The sequence below is a fragment of the Hippocampus guttulatus genome, chromosome 8 (assembly GCF_054856545.1).
Source record: "Hippocampus guttulatus isolate MCC_2025c chromosome 8, RoL_Hgut_1.0, whole genome shotgun sequence".
In the NCBI taxonomy this organism is placed as follows: domain Eukaryota; kingdom Metazoa; phylum Chordata; class Actinopteri; order Syngnathiformes; family Syngnathidae; genus Hippocampus; species Hippocampus guttulatus.
This window is the reverse complement of record NC_141268.1, coordinates 9,337,572-9,357,192: the sequence shown is the minus strand read 5'-3', so window position 1 is coordinate 9,357,192 and position 19,621 is coordinate 9,337,572. Positions and strand designations below refer to the sequence as shown.

Genomic DNA, 19,621 nt, shown 5'->3' with positions numbered 1-19,621 from the left:
CCCAGTCATCCCTCTTCCACCACCACCACCAGGCCCTGCCACTAGCCCCTCCAATCCCCGAAGCCACTGGAAGCCTGCGCTTTACTATGTTTATTTAATATTTGCAAGAAATTGAAATATCTCACACACACACGCAATTACATGCCACTCACCAGCACATAGACACACACACACACAGACACATATAGCTGCCCGGCATATATAAATAAATAAGGTTGGGTAATAATGTTCTCTTGATCTGTGGCCAAGAATAGAATTGGAGAAAATCATTTTCAAATGGAAGAGGGAGGAGTGACATGTCTGACACTGCATGTTGCCTCTGCAAGCGCTACGTCTCGGTCTACAGAATATTCTCTGGCACGCAACCTGCTGAAACAGAGGTTTTCCGGCTCCCCCCTCCCGTTAGCTATTCTTTATAAATGACACAAGTGTTGAATCGGGAACCCATTTGAGACCTGTATTCCATCTTCAATGGTACACTGAACCAGAACAGAGTGCTGTTGAGAATACCAACAATCTGCAATTAATTGCCGGTCTTCCGAAAAGGATTTGTAATTGCTTGTAGATGCCACAAGGCGGCGACAAAGGAATACTTTGGACTAAAGGCTCTTTGACGCTGCACTTTAAACAGTGCAGCACGGCATCAATACCAATCACTGTGAACGTGCTGTCATCGCACAAGGGGGTAATGTGCCGAGGAGGCTGGCAATGCTGCAAACCGAAAAAGTGTTCCATTCTGCCATGACACTGCAGCAAAAATCACGGCCCATTCAACAGTAGAGATGGTGACGGAGTATTTTCAGAGTAAAAATCGAGTTTGATACCGGTTATTTGAGGCGTGAAGTAGAAAATAGTTTTATTACAATTATCCATCCATCCATCCATTTTCCGATCCCCTTTATCCTCACAAGGGTTGCGGGGGGTGCTGGAGCCTATCCCAGCTGTCTTTGGTCAGTAGGCGGGGGACAGCCTGAACCGGTTGCCAGCCAATCGCAGGGCACACACAGACGAGCAACCATTCATGCTCACACTCACACCTAGGGACAATCTAGAGTGTTCAATCAGATTGCCAAGCATGTTTTTGGAATGTGGGAGGAAACCAGAGTACTCGGAGAAAACCCACCAAGGCCCAGGGAGAGCATGCAAACTCCACACAGGGAGGCCGGAGCTGGAATTGAACCCGGTACCTCTGCACTGTGAGGTCGACGCGCTAACCACAGTTTCACTGGGCCGCCCTTAATACAATTACAGTATATTGAAGGTAAATCACACACCCCTCCGGGCTTTGTGGCACCCCCTCGAGGCCACGGCGTCCTAAACCCCCCGGACAGGTTGGCAGAAATATGAAACTGATCAGAGGTTTTGTTGTATAACAAGTTAAGGGCATTTGTCAATAGATTAAGTGTCCGTCTTAGTGCCATTGCATAATCTTTTTACATGAAGATGTTTAGCAATTCTGAGTGTGTGGCCTGCAAACTGAAAACATGCATTGAAGGTATTAAATGAAGAAACGTGCATGCCAGTCTTCCTCTAAATGTTTATGCGCATGTGAGCACACATCCCCGTTGCGACTGTAATCATTAACAAAGCAATTCCTTCAGACGCAAATCCCTTAAACAGCCTTGGTTTGGGCCCCCCCCCCCCCCCACACACACACACCTCCTTGCCCCTCAAACAGCCACCAACCACCGCCGCTGCCAAAAATAATACGGGAGCGCCACTTGAACCCAGGGCTTCGCCACAAGCGCAGCGAGGCCGCAAGAGAGGGATCAAAACACACACAAAAAAGGAAACGCATCATATTGAGGGGGAAGGGGGAGGTGAGGTGGTGGGAGGGAGGAGGTGGGGGCCATATCTGCTGATGATTTTGGCAACAAAAGGAAGCAGACGTACTTGTGCAGCAACCCGAGGCGAGCTGGAGGAAAAGTGTGTTTGTGGACACGCGCGTGCATTCTGGATGAGGCATAACGTAACAGCGAGACAAGCATTTATTCCTGATCTCATTCGGTTGATGATCTAACCGCCGGCCCAATAAAAACACAAGCGGTCCAGCAAATTAAGCCACAGTGAAACAAGAGTGTACAAGGCGAACGATTAGCAAGAAGGATAAATAACGAGCGGTTTGACTCCCGTAAGGGCTGCCGGTTTTCACGACTGGTTCACTTTTGGTGTTGCGCTTGGCAGAGCGTGTGTGGCGCGCCGACGCCGACGGATAAAGTCGTCAGAAAGCCCAGCGCCGTTTCCACGGTGTCGCGGGATTAATTTGCCTGAACCGCAGGAGTAAAGACGGAAAAGCGGAAAAATTTCAGGCTGAGATATTTCATGGAAATGCTGGTACAACAGTTGGGTCGGTGCTGGCGAACATGTGGGAATTTTTGTGGGGGACCTCGGCACTGACAAATGCATCCAATGTACCAACATTGAAAGGGGAAAATAATACAGCACTTGAAGATTTGTTTATAGAATCAATAAATCAGCTCCTTCTTGCTCAAATTACAAGAAACTCGATTTTTAACTCAAAACACAAACGGCTTAAAATCCACAATTTAATGCACGAGTCATTCCCGCTGACACACGGAAAGAGATTGGCGGAGAGAAGCATGGCTGGCTAGACTCATAACTGACATTGGTACATACATGCCAAAAGCAGTGTAATCGTTAAACTGAAACAATGAGGTGAAGCAACACTTGGAATTTATTTTATTGTTATGAGCTAATTTGCACTGACAGTTTTTCAGATCAGATTTTTTTTGGGGTGTCTTCTGTCGTTCATGGCTTGTCTCCGCTGACATGCACAATTTACACTAACAACATGGCTGCGAACACAGAGGTTCTAGCTTTCAAAAGCAGTCAGTGATGCCAACTACTAGATTTGGTCGCTATATTAGTGACTTTTTCATTTTTTAGCAACTCCTTAAAAAGACAACTGGCAACTAAGTTAAAAAACAGACAACATACCGGTAAGCAGAATCATTTTCCATATGAATAAAAGGAAGTCCAGTGGAAGTAGAAAGTACCGTGAAAGAGCTGAAAGGGTGTGACGTTCAACAAAAGATTTGTAGGTGGGTTAACTTGTTGAACATTTAAAATGTTTATGTATTTAGGATCCTGTTTAAATACCTGTTTTGACAAAAGGGAAGTTGATTCTATGCAGAAGTAAGCTAACTGCTAAGCTAAATTGGTATAAGGAGAAATAAAGCAAATTTAAAAGAGAACAATTAAACTTGGAAAAGCAAATGAAATTTTAGTTCAGGGCGAACGCCACCTCTTGCCTTGTCAATCACAGTGCCCATAGCACAAACACATGAACACTCAAAAGCACAGTACTGTAATGGACAATTTACAGCAGTGACTCTGAAAGTGTATGAACGATACCCAGGCTCCCTCATGTGGTACATGGGGGGGAATTCAAACTGTGCATGATGTTCCAGTCATTCATCCATCCATTTTCCAATCCGCTTAGCGGGCGTGCTGGAGCCTACCCCACCTGTCTTCGGGCCGTAGGCATAGGACACCCTGAACTGGTTGCCAGCCAATCAAAGGGCACACATAGACAAACAACCATCCATGCTCACGTTCACACTTAGGGACAATTTAGTGTGTTCCATTAACCTGCCATGCATATTTTTGAAATGTGGAAGGAAACCGGAGTACCTGGAAAAAACCCACGCAGGCACAGGGAGAACATGCAAATTCCACACAGGAACGCCAGAGCCGGAATCGCACTCTGCACCTTTGCACTGTGAGGCGGACGTGCTAACCAGTCCACACTGTGCTACCATTTCAGTAACTTAAAATGTTTTTTTTTTAATGTAACACACTGTACAGTACATACATGAAGTACAGTTCAGTTACATTACTATTTTCAGTTACATTACTATTTTACTTACCTTACTTTCTGTCAATTTATGACTGTATATGTTTTTATGTTCAATAAACAAGCAAACAAAAATTTATATTAAGTACAATATGTTTCAAAAGAACAGTTTGTTTTCAAGCATCCATTTAGATACATTTTAATATAACCTACAGTATATATGATACATTTGAATTGTGTTATTTAAGTACAAGTTTAATTTTCCTATATTTAAGTGCAGTGTTGATGTTCAAATTGTGCATTGTGCTACAGTGACTTTCAATCATACTAATTTGGGGAAGAAAAACATCTGCCTTGTTTTCTGTTAAACAAGTAGACCATTATGATTCCGTATTATAATGCTGGTCACTATAGTTGTAGCTGTAGAGCCAAATATTTTTGAGGTGTTACAACTTGGTGCAAAAGGTTTTAGAGCATAGGTGTCAAACTCAGGTCCTGGAGGGCCGCTGTCCTGCATGTTTTTCCAAGTCTCCCTGTTGCAACACACCTGATTCAAATGATCAGATCATCACCAAGCTCTGCGGAAGCCTGACATTGAACCTGTTCATTTGAATCAGGTGTGTTGCAACAGGGAGACTTGGAAAACATGCAGGACTGCGGCCCTCCAGGACCTGAGTTTGACACCTATGTTTTAGAGCCATTGATGAGTTTTCAATGAACGGAACATGTTCGATTTGGAACGCAGGAATAGGTCAGAGTAAGATGAAAAAACATAGGGAGAACATGCAAACTTCACAGTCGGGCCAGACACGAAAATCGATCCTCTTATTTCAGAACTCAGAGGCAGATGTGCCTGTTCCACAGCGTCCATCCGCGCTGCCTTCTACGGATGTATAACTCTCTCCCTCTGCTGGATCAACGGAAACCATGGCCACATACCATTTATCTTGTCCAATCAACTGTATTAAATAATTTGCTCTATTATCATTATTATACTTCACGTTTTCGACGTATGTAGCTTGATTAGATGTGATCTTTTCCTTATAAAAACGGTATCTACTTATTTTAACTTTTATCTCAGTTCTCACCTGCAGTCACCTCTCGCTGGATGAGTCTTGAGCTACACATTTGTATTGCTCGCCCGTCGCGTCCGCACTTACGTAGCCCCGGTAAGCCTTACGTCATATTTATGCTGCCTTGCAATTCTGCAGCTAAAGAAGAGCAAGGACCAAGGCTGCGTTTTTTACATGTTTTGTGGGAAAACCCGTCTAATGAAAGGAAGCGTTTGTTTTGGTGGTGGGGGCTTGCCATCCGAATCCGACCGACTGTCCGTCTGAAATAGGGAATGAACGACGAGACAGCCTCGGACAGCTGGAACAGAAACTCCGGGTGCTCCAGGTGAAAACTGCATTCAGGCTAGGCTAGCCTATCATGGGGATGATCGAAGATTTTAGCATTAGCATTGTTTAACCCATTGCCTATCAGGCTAACTGTTAAGGCGACTCGACAATCTTTTACCCAGTTAAAATGTATTGATTAGCAATCTTGTCGTAATTGGCGGGGGTGTAGAATTAAACGACAGTACATAATTTGAAAAGTTCGGTTTAATATTTTGGTCATCAATCCTGATGAGCAGTAACATTCTAAACGGTGGGGTATGACTAGGAAGGACTATAGACTAAAATTTACTTAATTATATATCCATTTTTTTCTGGATTGTCCCCCTTCCTGCGCTCCTTCCTTCCTTTAAGTTTTATGTTGTTCTTCCATCCTCGCGTTCATCTTCGCTAAAACCTACATTTCCTACCTTCCTGCCCCCCAGACCCACTGTATTCTTCGCATCATTTACTTCCCGGGCTTATTTTCTTTTTTCCTTCAGACTCGACCCACATTTTATACTTGCACCCTTACATCCTTATTTCACCGAAACCTACTTTTCTTCCTTCCTTCACACCTGCTTTTTATCCACGACTTTCTTCCTTTATGCACCTCAGATGTGCTTTTTTTCCTGGCATCTTTCCTTCTTGCCTTCTATCCCTCAAACCAGCTCTCCACCCCCATCAAAAAATAGCATTTTAGAGATAATGATCTGTGATAATTTTGCTCACAATTATCATGCTATCTGAATTTAATATTGGCCCAAGCCTCCCCGTCTGTACCTGTTCGATGTTGCTTTAGAATCAAGTTTTGTTTGTTCTTGACTCAAATTGTTTTCTGTTTTTATTTTTATGATCATTTTTGTTTCTATCCAGTATTGAGCAAATGCTGGCTGTGAATCCCGGAAAGACGCCGATTAGTCTGCTGCAGGAATATGGAACGCGGATAGGCAAGACCCCGGTGTATGACCTGCTGAAGGCCGAGGGACAGGCCCACCAGCCCAACTTCACCTTCCGCGTCTCCGTGGGAGAGATCAGTTGCACGGGCCAAGGCCCCAGCAAGAAGGCGGCCAAGCACAAAGCGGCCGAAGCGGCGCTGATGATGCTCAAGGGGGGCCTGGCAGGTCCCATAGGTTTTGGAATTGAAGGAGACTCATTTATTGGGGTTGATGTCCCTGCAAATGAAGAAAGGTCAGTTACAATATACTTTACATGCAAACATAATCATTAATAACTTCACATTTTAAATGAGCGATCACATTTTTAAATGACCCATCACTCTTCAGAGATTGAATATATAATTTTGCACCCCCCCAAGCTCTTTTTTTTTTAAAAACTTGTCCAGGTCAGGCAAAGTGACCTTGGCTTGGAAGCACACACGTCACTGAAGAATTTTTCAACATGTGGCTGCATTTCCACTGTATAAATGGGCATTATGTCTTTGGTTCAGCGCGATTGACTCTATGATTGTCTTCCACGGTCTCCTTTCTTGATGTACGCAAAACAAAAAACCTGAAATGATTCAACTGATGTCATCTGATACATTGCGGTAATTAAAGGTGCTTTGTAATGTTCATTTTTTGATTTGTTCATTACATTTCCACCAGAACTGTAAGAAAAACAACAACAAAAAAAATTGAATTTATGAGAACTAGCCCACAAATCATTGTAGAAAATGGATGGATGAATATTCCACACATTGTTTGTTCCGTTGAAATAAAATTTCTGCTTCTGATATTGCAGCATTGTGTGCAGCTCTTCATGTGAGATGAAGATTTTAGGCACTTCGCAGCAATCGGAATGTAACCCCGTTGGAGCTCTGCAGGTTTGTTCCCTTTCTGTGTTGATATTCATAGAAAATAAGATTAATACATTCAAACACTTGTGTGATTATGTTTGTCTGCTAGGAACTGGTGGTCCAGAAGGGGTGGCGTCTACCAGAGTACACGGTGACACAAGAGTCCGGTCCGGCGCATCGCAAGGAATTCACCATGACCTGCAGAGTGGAGAAATTTATGGAAATCGGTACCAAATACAAACACAACAATCAATTAGGCCATTAAGATCTCATTAAATTTAGAAAGGCGTACCAGTGAGTGGTCAATGTTAATAAAACTTGCGTGCGATTTTCCGAATCAGGTAGTGGTACATCCAAGAAGTTGGCCAAGAGGAACGCGGCTGCCAAAATGCTAGCACGGATACACGATGTCCCGGTGGACCTTAGGACCAGCAACGATGGCGACGCAGAAGATGATACATTCAACACGGTGAGGGACTTGAAACACGTTATCTACATACTTAGGAGGTGCACAATGAACCGGTCATTTGTCATCGCATGCTGTTTCGGCTTTACTGATAGTTTTTCATTGGTTGCTTTGGGGTATTTTTTTTCTCATATATGTACTACAATGATGGCTTTATGACTGCGTTAGCAAAGGGTAGGGTTCTGACTTGATTACGAATAATGATTAGGAAAAGATTATTGCCTGATGAGACCAAGATTGAAATTTTGGCCATAACTCCAAAAGTTATGATTGGTGCAAACATCATCACCAAAATAAATACATAACTACAATGAAGCGTGGTGGTAGAACGGTAAATGGACTGTCACTTGTACGGCACTTTTCTACCTCGGGTACTCAAAGCGCTTCACACTCTTACCTCATTCACCTACTGATGACCCAGCCAGCATCAGGAGCAACTGGGGGTTAAGTATCTTGCTCAAGGACACTTGGACATGGTCGCAATGGCCAGGGACCGAACCACCAGCATCTGGGTTGGGAAACCACCACTCTACCACTGAGCCATGCTGCCCCCCTTAATGTGCTGTGGGCCTATTTCCTTCAGCTGGAAGGGCCTGAGATATGGTGGAGGGAATTATAAACACTTCAAAATAGCATTCGATGTCGGCTTATGCAAGAAAGCAAGGTAAAAAAATTGAGGGGAAAAAGGTCAAGAAAAACAATTTGTCGTGGTCTCACTTTTCCTACAAAAAATAATCTGGCATTTGAACATGGGTTTGTATATTTTTTAGATTCAATGTATTTGCCATATTGCCTTTCGGCAGTGGCTATTATGAGTATTATTGTACAGTAAGTAGAAATAGATAAAGAGTAGGTTTGTGGACATTCCAGTTATTTTCCTTTGATTAGGCCAAATGACAACAGGATACTCTGCTTTACTTATATTATACTCTATACGGCCGCATAGCATGCGGGGAGCAGGGCAGAGTCGGGCAAGAGCAAAGGCTACAGCTGCACGTGGGATGCACTGAGGAACTCGGCTGGTGAGAAGATTCTACAGCTGCGCAGTCACCCCCTGGGCATACCTGATGACTCCAACTTCTGCTCGCTACTCGACGATCTGTCAGCTGAGCAGTGCTTTGACATCAGCTACCTAGATCTCGGTACTTCTCTCTTTGACGCTCTTTAACGTGCTTAACACTTGTACAAGTGTAATAAGAACTACTGACACCTAAAAAAGGGGAAAAAAACCTTCAAGACAACACAAAACAGTGTAGGGCTGAAACTGTTTTTTGGAATAATTTGATTGCAAAAATTCAAAACAAAATCTCTACATTAAACCTCCACAAAAATTAGAAAATAAAGACAGAGAAATGTCCCAAACCGGAATTATTGAACATTTTTAAAAAGATGCAGAAATGCAGTGCGTCTCCTGCAAAGCAGAACTAAATGTAGCAAAACAGTACATCTACAATTGCCAGTTAGAATGTACTGTCATGCCCCCCCGCAAATGGACTAAAATGGACACAGTTGCACTTTCACTCCATTTATTGAGCAAACAGTAGCAAACACAGAATAAACACATTCACACACTAGCCGTGAGTCGTGACAGCGACATCTTACCCGAGTCACTCAACACGCAGACTTGCTGACAGCCAGCCAAGTTATTACAACTGCTACGTATTGACAGGCAATGCCAAATTCTATAGGTGGCTGCCAAAGTTCTTTTATGGTGGCCCGCCACAGGTAATGTGCTTTCGGTATATGTGGGAAACACTATGGCTGTAATGGCTTATTTCACTTGGCCAATCGATGTCATTTATCTGCTCGATGAATTAAGCCAATCACAAAATGTGTATAAAACACAAATCAAATCTATCCAACATAGCTCAGTGTAAGGTCTAATACACACTCAGTCTTGGATGCTACTACAGTAGAATGTGAGGATGGAGACCCCAAATGAACAAAAATACATGGCTAACATGCTTATGTTATGTTTAATAATGAAAAATATATTTTCCGAAGCTTAAGCAGTGGTCAAAAAGTAGTTAACAGCTGCAACCTTAATCCATTAATTAATTAATTAATTATTATTATTATTTTTTTTGTTCTTTGTTAATGGATCCTTGTCTTTGGTTTCAGAGGAGCGAAGCCTGAGTGGCCGGTGCCAGTGTCTGGTGGAGCTGTCCACGCAGCCAATCACGGTGTGCCACGGCTTCGCCGCGAACACTGAGGACGCTCGTGCCAACGCTGCCCACAATGCACTGCAGTACCTTAAAATCATGGCGGGGGCGAAGTGACCGTCGTGGATATTGACAACTTGAAATACCTCCTATTTTTACAAAAGAAGACCTCTTTGAAAATGCCACTTATTTGACGTCAAAATGATACAAGTGAAGATTTACATGTTCCCAAATGTCCGTTTTCACTTGTGGGATCATCTCTCACACTTATTTGTTGACATAAAAATAAGTACAGATTCAGCTTCAAGTCCTTTTATCCATCAAGGAGCTATCAAGGATTCTGACTTTCTGATGAAGTCAAACAGATCACGCACACAATAAAGACACTTCTGAATAAAAGTTTTAACAATATACATTTGGAAAAGGTAAGAACGGTGTTTGTTTTTGTCATGGAAATGATTTTTAAGACTTTTTTAAAATCAGCACATGGGTCAATGGACTCGTTATAAACGTTTGAATCTTTTTGTGACAGTGTGGAATCGTCCTATTCAAACACCAATTCAAATGTACAACTTGTTGCCAGTGTTGAAAAAATGTTGAATTACCTCAGTGTGAGACTTGTGTTCCAAAGGAGATTTCTTTTTTAATATAGTCAAAGTCTATTCACGTCATCTTTTTTTTTTCCTTTCTGGTTTAGTTTGGACTTCTGCAGCATTCCGTGTGCTGTTGCACGTGTGTATTAAGCCATGTACACTGTGCGTGGATCCTTGTAGAAGATTATTCAAGTGCTGCTCTCTATCTCTTTTTATCTTTTTTTTTTTTTATGAATACCCCCAAATATGTTCTGCCCCCTTTTTATTTTAAATGGACCTTGTAAAAAACATTAAAACAATGATAATCCAATTCAAGTTGTTGCAAAGCTGACTGAATTGAATTGCACTTTGAACTATTTTGCAACCTGTCACAATAAATTGCTGCATTTTATGCATACAATCGGAAGGTCACCGTTTGTGAGTGAAATTGTGAATAATGCTGCACTTAAATTCGATGAGTGACAAATACACATGCCTTTCAAATTGTACCTTTGTGTTATGTTGGTGTTTCTCTTGCTCTTTCTTCCTCCTCGACAAGATGCACCTGTTGGGAGCAAATTGAGCATGTCAATTTCCAGCGGAAAGATCCTCTGAGGTGCACCCAGACTGGTTGATAGTCAATTGCATGGCACTTTTGACATCTAACAATTCACAATGGCATTCATGACTCTGGAGAATTTAGTTTTCACTGCACATTTTGCACAATGTGGATGTTTGTGGAAAATGGGAAGAACCCGGAGCACTTGAAGAAACTCTTCTAGGTCTACAAACTTCCAAATTTAAGGAGATCACCTTATCGCAGTTCTTGAGGGAGTCGATGCATCTTGGAGGCTTTGCAGGGAAGATATCTGAAATTGAATGTTGACAGACATCTGAAGACACTGTCGGGGTCTGGACTGCAAGTTGTCTGGATGCAGACTCAGAGGCTGTGGACTTGTTTGGAACTCCATGGTTTGACTCATCTTTCTCTTCCGTCTTCGAAAAGATTTTATGTAAGACGTTGGCTTGGTGAACACGCTCGACTATCTTTGGACTGATTAGCTCATAGGTTACCATGGACACCGGTTTCAATTTTGAGAGGCTTTGATTTTGTTTGTCATGGGTATCGAAAACAACTTGTGTTGCCACGTCTTTGTTTTTTTCTTCGGGTCCATTATTAGTCTCGGTCTGGACCTGCTGAGGGACTAGATCAGCCACAGACAGGCTGGACCTTCTCCTTGCTGAGGTGTAGAGGCACATCATGGAGACAGTGTCCTTCAGCCTCTCACTGGGGGAGCGCAGCTCGCTTCTCACACTGCTCTTGGTGGGCGTCGACAGGGCGAAGGTGAATTGTGGCGCCCCGAGTTTGCGCAGGGGGGTACGAGACACGTGCGAGTACAGCGAGCAGAACGCGTTGGCCATTGCGGTCAATGCTTGGATTTGTCTGAAACGACCTGTAGGAAAGACGGAAAGGACAAGTGTCAACAAGCTCATGATCGTGCATCTCTTAGCCATAAATACTGGAGAGTGGAATCTCCAAAATTGAACACAACTGATTTGAAGTGAATTGGTTGAACTTCCAAGATTTCATCTCAAAACTGTTTTACCCTAATTGAAATCATGTAAAAAAAATATACCTTTCGTAACATGAACCCTTTCTTAAATTCTTGGCTGTATCCTGGAGCAGCATGATCATACAGCTAGCCAAAATAAGATCTATTACTGGTTCTGTTGTCATCACAATTCAAGTGACATAAAAAAAAAAAGCACAAAAAATGACATGCATTCTTTTGATGCTTCCTAAATTGCTCGAGATTTTCCAACTTCATGCATGCATATGTTTTGCTTGACTTTTATTTTTGTAGATTGTTTTGAACTCCAAATCGTATCACTTTTGGGGAGGTTTCACTGAATGACAACAACATTTAGTGGAGTGATCCCCCAGAGCCAAAAGGCAACACTGCCTCTCTGGGCTCCCCCCCACTCACAACAGTCCAACCCATGACACTGACTATTGGATGAATTTTCGCAAGCTCTTACTTGCTATACACAGACTGGGGTCCTCCTCACGTATCCGTCGGACCTGCGACTCCAGGAAGAGGCGGAAGTTGATACCCCGAACTTGAGAGGGGAAGGAGAGGAAGCGAGGGGGGATGCGCACTGTCAGCTGCGGGTCATCGCAGCCGAACCCCAACTGCCACAGTGTCTCTTCGGCATCCTCCGAACGTGACTGGAGCACCTCTGGAACACTGATGTGAGGGAAATGAGGGCAACGCTCAAATGTACTGTATACAGACAGACCACCACATTAGTTAAATGAGTAGTACTGTATCTAAAAAGAAGTATTTAACATTTTGTGGTTGGAGCTTTCAACTGTGCCTAACTACAAATTTCACAACAGCATTGTTCAAAGGAACAGATGGAAAATTGACTCTTTGAATTTCTTTTATACAAACAGTTGGGTATTTGGAATGCCACCCATCAAATTTATTTATTTATTTTTTGTCATCGACCTTATTTCTTAACATTTTGAGAATTCAGAAAATCTGTACAAAATTAAACCAAATAAATCCAGATATTGATTGTAATTTAGCATGCTGGGACAAATACAGTAGGTTTCATTATTACTTGCTGGTGAGGTCAATGTGTCTTTCGTTGCTGGCAGGGTGCATTGCGCGTCTTCAGAGTCGGCATGGAATACCAGAAAGATACTTTTTTTTACCTTGAGATGTGAGTACAAGGACTGATTGAGTTTAATTAGAATAAATATAATGGTATCACAATTCAAAACAACGCGACTACATTTCTCACTCACCCCACTTTGGATGCAACGTCTCCCACCGTTTAACGTTGAATATGAAATGCAGTTTGGAATGCAAAAAAGGAAGGAATGTCAATGTGCATCTGGAAGATAAGTGCCCTTGCTCATCCGTTTGTGTGTGTGTGTGTGTGTGTGTGTGTGTGCGTGAGAGAGAGAGAGAAAGAGAGAGTGAATATGTCCGTGTCACTGTAACATAAATACTAATAGATGACACAAGATGGCAGCAAATCACTACCGTTTGCAGTATTCCCCTTTTTTCCCCCTCACCGGGTACTGACTCGAACAAATAGATACCGGTAACTCTCCAAATACTGTACCACCATAATGGCAAAAATAAATTACAGTTGCACAGTACACGTGAGCGGTGATCACAAACCGAGATCGAGATTTTATTCCTACAGAGTATTTATTATATATAAAAACACTTTCACGTACCAATCGAGAAAGTGCTACAGTACATGTAGCATATTAGGGAGCATCACTGATGTAAATGAAGCCCTCAACTCATTCAAAATCTTTCATTGGCACCATAATACCACCAGAGAGCGCTATAGAAATATTCTTATTTCTTGGGCTGGAGAAAAAAAAACAGCAAACGAATGCCTTTTTCAGTAAATACCAGATAAACTTAGCATAATTCTATCATATGTTGACATGAGTACCTGAAAAGGAACATGATTTGAGTTCTCAAAACAAAAACAAAAAAAACATCTGTAATGCTATCTTGGCCATTCAAATAGCGAGCATTATTGGAGCTCACTGGAACATGTCCAGGCTCATGTAAAGTTCTGTTCATAACCAAACTCTAAACACAGTAGTTATGCAAGCAGGCCTCTGGCCTGCAACACACAACCACATCTTCGGTATGATACCTACGAACATATTCAGTTTGTGTTGCGTAATGTTTCTAATGAAGAAGAGGCGGCATCTGCATAGAAAAAAACAACCTCATCAGCTCTCCGTGTTTCCTGATGTGTTGATCACAATCAATGGCAACATGTTCAAGACTGCTATTGACTGCTCGAATGGCTCTTGATCTTGAAGTTTTAAATGTGACTTGTTTATGTGTTCAAGACGTCAACTAGGCCAAGTGTGTGGGCCTCCTGCCTATACACACTTTCACAACAGGATGAAGTAAAAGTTATCAGGGGGAGGGCTATTTTTGGGAAGTTCCCAGAAACGTTCCATGGTTGAGGGAGTTTGGAAATATTTTATGAGAAATGGCGAGAATTAACAATACTGCTACTGTAACTATTCTTGTTGCCTTTTCTTTACCTTTATAAATTTAGTTTTATTAGAGTATGTATGTAAAGTTGCTTCACACGTAGATAACTGCTGACAATTCTTTCTGCCTCTCGTTCAATTTTACATCAACATACTGTATGTAGTATACATATTTTTCTGGTACAGTTGTGACAAAATGCAGCCGACTACTTTAGTGCCTTATGTTCACATTCACATCTGTATGTACCCAATAGTATTTTTTAAAAACACTTATTTGTTTTATTTTGTTTTCTTTTTGACGGATCGGATAATAGATCAATGCATAGTGCAGGGCACAAATTCACCTACCTGGATGTTTTCTTTAAATCTGATTGTGTTGTGTGTGCAATACATTTACGTTCCTTCTTTAGACCCCAGCTCATAATGACCACTGGAATTCAACAGATGAGTTACAAAAAAGATATTTTGAGAGACTATTGTGTAAAAATCTAAATTATGGCTTTATCCCACTGCACCATTCTGGAACATTTAACCTCAGAGACATTCTAAAGGTTTCCATTCATTGACACGCAGGGCCTTTACAGGCACAAAAGTGTCCAGTCGAAACATAGGGAGCTGACTCACCCGCACTTTTGCAGCAAGAACTCAGTTTTTCCCAAGGAGCAGTCTTTAGAAATCACACACACACATACACACACACACACACACACACAACATTTTAGTGTACTTAAGGAATTCCCTTTTTACTGGACAGGAGAGATACATTGCTCGCATTAAGAGCACCATCTTTCACACTGACCATCTGCAAAGACATCATCATCATCATCTGATATCGATTCGGAGAGGGAGCTGCAAAGGGGGCCCAATTCTTCCAGACTGTAGAACTGTTGACCTCTACTGGCCCACGTTCGCCTCCTGGCCGTGGAGGGGGAACTTTCCATAACTGGAGACAGAGCGGGTGATGACACATTAAAAACAGAACAGCATCCCAAGATGATGAGAATGTACAGTTCTTAATAGACCATCACAAACAACCAAAGTGCATCAGATGTGTTTAAATGTTGTCAATGTACTCAGTACTTTTCGGAAACCAGTCACCACTTTATTTTTCTCCATTGCCTTTAAATGTCGTAATTTTTAAAAAAATCTATATAAGGTGTATTTTGCCTTTAAATGTTTTGAGTTACCTAATTGTGTCTGTAATGTGCTGTATAAATAAAGCTACTTTGCCTTTCCAAAAAGAAAATACTGAAGCTGTGATTCATCCATTGAAATATCCATCCATCCATCATCCGAACTGCTGGCATTAGGTGGGGTACAATTTATTGTAAACATTTATTTGATCATTTTTCAGGTCTGCATTTTGTTCCTTTGATGTGCCGAATGTGAAGTGAACTGCTAGTTAACAGTGAGCTGTTATTTGTTTGCATATGGTTGGTTATACTTATAGCATGTGTGGTTACAGTATGTTTGTCTGTGATAAATTGGACATTTTGAGAATGCAAACAGACAACACAAGCACCTAACACTGCTTCTATGGGCTGCAGTGGTGCAATATTTATTGTGATTTGCTCTTTCATTCTCTTCATCTTAAATGAAATATGGAACTATAAATAATGCCTTTTCTAACCCCTGTACCTCCCCTACATTAAAAATAGACTTCACACAGTACTGATCTATCAATGTAACATATCTGTTCACACATCTCAAGACTTTAAGCTGAAATGAAGAATTACCTTATTTGCAGATAGGTTTCAGTTTGAGACATACCGTAACTTCACTTTACATGTCCGAGGGGGTAAAATTGAGCTCACCTGAAGGTTATTTGCCAGTTTAGCCCAGTTGAGATCGCTGCATACTGCGGACGCTTCCGTTTCTCTGCGATAATAGGTCACCATTTTGGCCTCTTACATGATTCTACAAGTCATAAGTCACTTTGAATTGACGGAGGAGGGAAGTGACTGTAAGCATCTCAAACTGACACATCGCGTGGGACGCTCACCACCGCACATCCTGCAAAGATAACAAAGTGACACATAGGCTAGCATCCGGAGCAGTACAGATTCAATATATATCTAACAACATGACAAAACATAAATTTAAATAATATACAAAAAAGACACGACCCTTGTGAGGTTAAAGCGGATCGGAAAATGGATGGATAATTGGAACAAATGGGGTGTGAGTGTTCTTTGGCTTTGGAACCCGAAGGTCATGGTCAATGTCCCTCTGGAAACAAAATATAAAACAGCAACTACAGTAACTGTTGGAGAGGTACAAATCGTCTTCCTGGTTACTATTGAGGTGCCCTTCATGAAAACATTTTGCTTTTGTCTCTGACTGTAAGAAAGCAGACATGATATGACTATTGCGCAACCACCCAATCGCGATACTTCCGTCTTAGCAGTGGCAAAATATCGCGATGGGATCTTTTCGTGAGTTCCTCTCCGACTCCTACCTCACCTCTGGTGACTGTGAACTGTATTGGCTTTTGTTTATGTGGGCACATGTGCTGCTATACTGACAGCCCCCTTGCACGGCGGAATTATCCAAAAACCCTCCCACATAGAGCCATTCCCTGCCCCCGGCGCGGTTCGGGCCTTTCCTCGCTCTTCCACCATGGCCGCCCCCCGCCCGCCTCCGCGCTCTTTCCAAGCCCACAGGGCGCCACCAAGGGAGTGGCTAGCAGCCACGGAGGCAAGACTCAAAATAACCAGCCCGCCTTCTACAGTCCACACCCGCCCAATTCCGTGTTTACATGCATGGATCTATCTTTCGCTCTTTTGCCGTGAAAACACGAACAAGTTGGCGCAAGGGGGAAATTTACACGCATTTAGTGTGACCGACTAACATGGCGCCTTTAACGAGACGAAAAACAAGAAATCCCACGTCTGGTTTTCTCAAGTGGCGCAACCTAGTTTTAATTGAACCCGCCTTCTTCTCGACTAGTAGCCAATAATAATAGCAGGTTTAGAGTTGTTACGGAAATGACTTGATAGAACAATCTCCATTGGTGTGAATGGCAATCATTTGTAAAAGGGGTGCGCTTCTTTTCTAGCCACTCTCCATAAAAGGTACACTAAATGCCTCAACTGTAAATATAGTGTGGAGTCAAATTTTGATAAAGCACTGAAATAAAATTACAGGAGGGCATGAAACCGTCAGCTTTGTAAAACTACAATCTGCCACAGAATTGTGACTTTCAACACAACTGCGACAGGCAGAGGTGGAAGTACAGACAGGTGTTTAAAAAAGTAATAGTAGACGTACTGACTCAACTCTTTCAGTTAAAAATAAAATAAAAACTACAGACTGAAATATGAAACAAAAGTAAAATTAAGCTTTGCTGTCGTATACAATACCCACTTTGATAAATTGGCACGATGAAAAATGATACTACACAAAAATAGTTTCCCTCTTTTATTGACTTATGTCATCAACAACATCAAGCAATTCTATTAAGTCCACAGATAGGGAATATCTTGCTTCTCTAAAGCTGACGTATTTATCTTTAATGCTCCATTGGTTACCAATCATCCCTCTCACAGTAAACCGGATTTTTCTCTCCTAATGCCCCAAAATCTAAATGAAGATCTCTGTCTCAGTCGGGTCTCTATTTACATAATTTTTTTACATTGTTGAAAAAAAAATAATAGAAGAGATTAGATTTATGTTATGAAATGTAGTACAAGTTAAAAAAGAGTCGAAAGAAATTGAATAACATGAAGCGTCTACTGTCTGTAATGATTTGTATTTGATTCCCACCAATGGGAATTACGTATGCGTGTCACTCTCAATGGATCTTAACCAGCTCTCTGCGAAGCAAAACAAGCGCACCCTCATAGGTTTCCTTCATAGGGGGGGACGGGAGGAGGCCGACAAGTTTGTGTGAAGTTGGGAAAAGTTGTCAACTAGAAAAAGAAGAGAAACTCCTCCCGTCTTGAACATTATGAGCAGTAAGTCAACTTTTTTTAAGGTGTAATTCTCACGGCGATGCGTCGAAACTCCAGATAGACAACGCCAGATAGACACGTAGTTGAAAGTACGGCCATTTTATAAAGTTTGATACTGTATAATATATATGTATATATATATATATACATACATATATAATCGTTTGCTTTTTGCGGATTTCTTGTCTCTGCTGTTGAACAGAACTACTTTACTGGCCACTCTCGCGGATTGGGCTAAAGAGTTTTTTCTTCCACTCCGATCAAAGGTTATTGTTAACGTTCACCTCTTCAGGAGTTGGGAACTAGTTTGTGCGCACTGATCTGTGGGTATATGCCCTCATTGATCTGTGGTTTAAAACTCATGTTAGCGCCGCTAATACGAGAGCTGGTTAGCACTGCCTTCAAGCACTTGTGGCATGCCTTGGTTGTCTTCATGAATGCCACGTAAAGTTTTAACCTTGGCTTTTTTTAGGAACATTGAACGCGGTTCGGCGCCACGTCGTTGCCGCGATAATGGCACCCACACGACGACGGGGTGAAAAGTCTTAAGTAATCTTTTTTTTAAAAAAGTCTTCTTCCGCAGATCAGCAGCAGGGTGAAATGGCCGCGGTGGAGAGCGGCGGAGGCTTCGGTCAAAAGCGAAACTCACAAGTAGGTAACCAGATCTCAACCGTGGTCATTCTTGTGTTGATGGTTTGCGTGTGTGTAGATTTTCATTGTTTCGCTGTGTTGTTTCTCTCCGCGGAGCACATGTCACTGGGTGGGACGTGGGCAGGTAAAGTTCGCCCACAAACGGGGTGTTGCCGGCAAACCCCCTCGCTCGCGGTGCCTCTCGCTCGGCCCATTTGGCTGGCATCGGAGTAGGAGGGGGAGGGGGAAGGTGTGGGGGCGGCCATCGGAGCCGTGTGAGATTATAGGGCCGCATTTCAAGTGGGTGGGATTTGGGGGGGGGGGGGGGCGCCTTTGCTTCGGAATGGGGGCCGGTGGGGGAGGGGGATGCAGGCTCTCCCCAATCGCCCTCCCCTCGTATTTCTCGTTTTTTGGTCATGTTTAAAAAAAACATTCAAATGTGACATGTTGATTTATAACCAAATTACATTTCAACTTTAAATGACTAATGTTCAAGTTATAGCTTGTTTGGATGGATAAAGCACTTTCATGTAATTTTTCAATCTTTTAGTTTAATTTTTTTGTTTTGTTTTTACATTTGCTATATATTATACAACACCTTTGGTCAAATTTAAAAGTGCAGAAGTCAATTTGATTGTATTTTAATTGTTTATTCAGTCATTATACAATAATCCACAATACACACTACTGCTATCAATATCACATATCATCACCGGTGACAGAATGGTAAAGGCAGAAGCTAACGCTTATTTAAGCCTGTTTGTTTTGTTCTCTTATTAACATTTATTTAAATTACTACTTT

General features: G+C 42.1%; 3 protein-coding genes across 10 annotated transcripts in view; 2 read left to right on the top strand and 1 right to left on the bottom strand.

Annotated features, from left to right (window-relative positions):
* Nucleotides 1-5,007: 5,007 nt before the first annotated feature.
* Nucleotides 5,008-10,612, top strand: tarbp2 (TAR (HIV) RNA binding protein 2). Its single transcript, XM_086116853.1, has 7 exons — nucleotides 5,008-5,215; nucleotides 6,070-6,384; nucleotides 6,937-7,018; nucleotides 7,101-7,218; nucleotides 7,333-7,460; nucleotides 8,404-8,599; nucleotides 9,579-10,612. Exons 1-7 carry the CDS (start codon nucleotides 5,163-5,165, stop codon nucleotides 9,734-9,736), a joined length of 1,050 nt encoding a protein of 349 aa, XP_085972979.1. The 5' UTR covers nucleotides 5,008-5,162; the 3' UTR covers nucleotides 9,737-10,612.
* The window catches only part of LOC147201052 (uncharacterized), a 15,050-nt gene continuing 1,448 nt past the window's right edge, over nucleotides 6,020-19,621 (bottom strand). Inside the window, exons 1-9 of one of the 7 annotated variants that reach the window (XM_086116850.1) lie at nucleotides 16,051-19,105; nucleotides 15,036-15,179; nucleotides 14,861-14,903; nucleotides 12,232-12,440; nucleotides 11,266-11,645; nucleotides 11,005-11,187; nucleotides 10,702-10,756; nucleotides 7,855-8,050; nucleotides 6,020-7,189 (exon numbers count right to left, since the gene is read on the bottom strand). In XM_086116850.1, coding sequence (XP_085972976.1) covers nucleotides 10,709-10,756; nucleotides 11,005-11,187; nucleotides 11,266-11,645; nucleotides 12,232-12,440; nucleotides 14,861-14,903; nucleotides 15,036-15,177 — 1,005 coding nt within the window. In that variant the 5' untranslated portion in view covers nucleotides 15,178-15,179; nucleotides 16,051-19,105 and the 3' untranslated portion in view covers nucleotides 6,020-7,189; nucleotides 7,855-8,050; nucleotides 10,702-10,708. The other 6 variants (XM_086116848.1, XM_086116849.1, XM_086116846.1 and 3 more) reach the window with 6 other exon arrangements.
* Nucleotides 18,102-19,621, top strand: part of sp1 (sp1 transcription factor) — a 9,993-nt gene continuing 8,473 nt past the window's right edge. The window contains exons 1-2 of one of the 2 annotated variants that reach the window (XM_086116842.1): nucleotides 18,102-18,192; nucleotides 18,773-18,840. In XM_086116842.1, coding sequence (XP_085972968.1) covers nucleotides 18,186-18,192; nucleotides 18,773-18,840 — 75 coding nt within the window. In that variant the 5' untranslated portion in view covers nucleotides 18,102-18,185. Of the gene's footprint in view, nucleotides 18,279-18,772; nucleotides 18,841-19,621 lie in introns of both variants that reach the window. The other variant, XM_086116843.1, reaches the window with a different exon arrangement.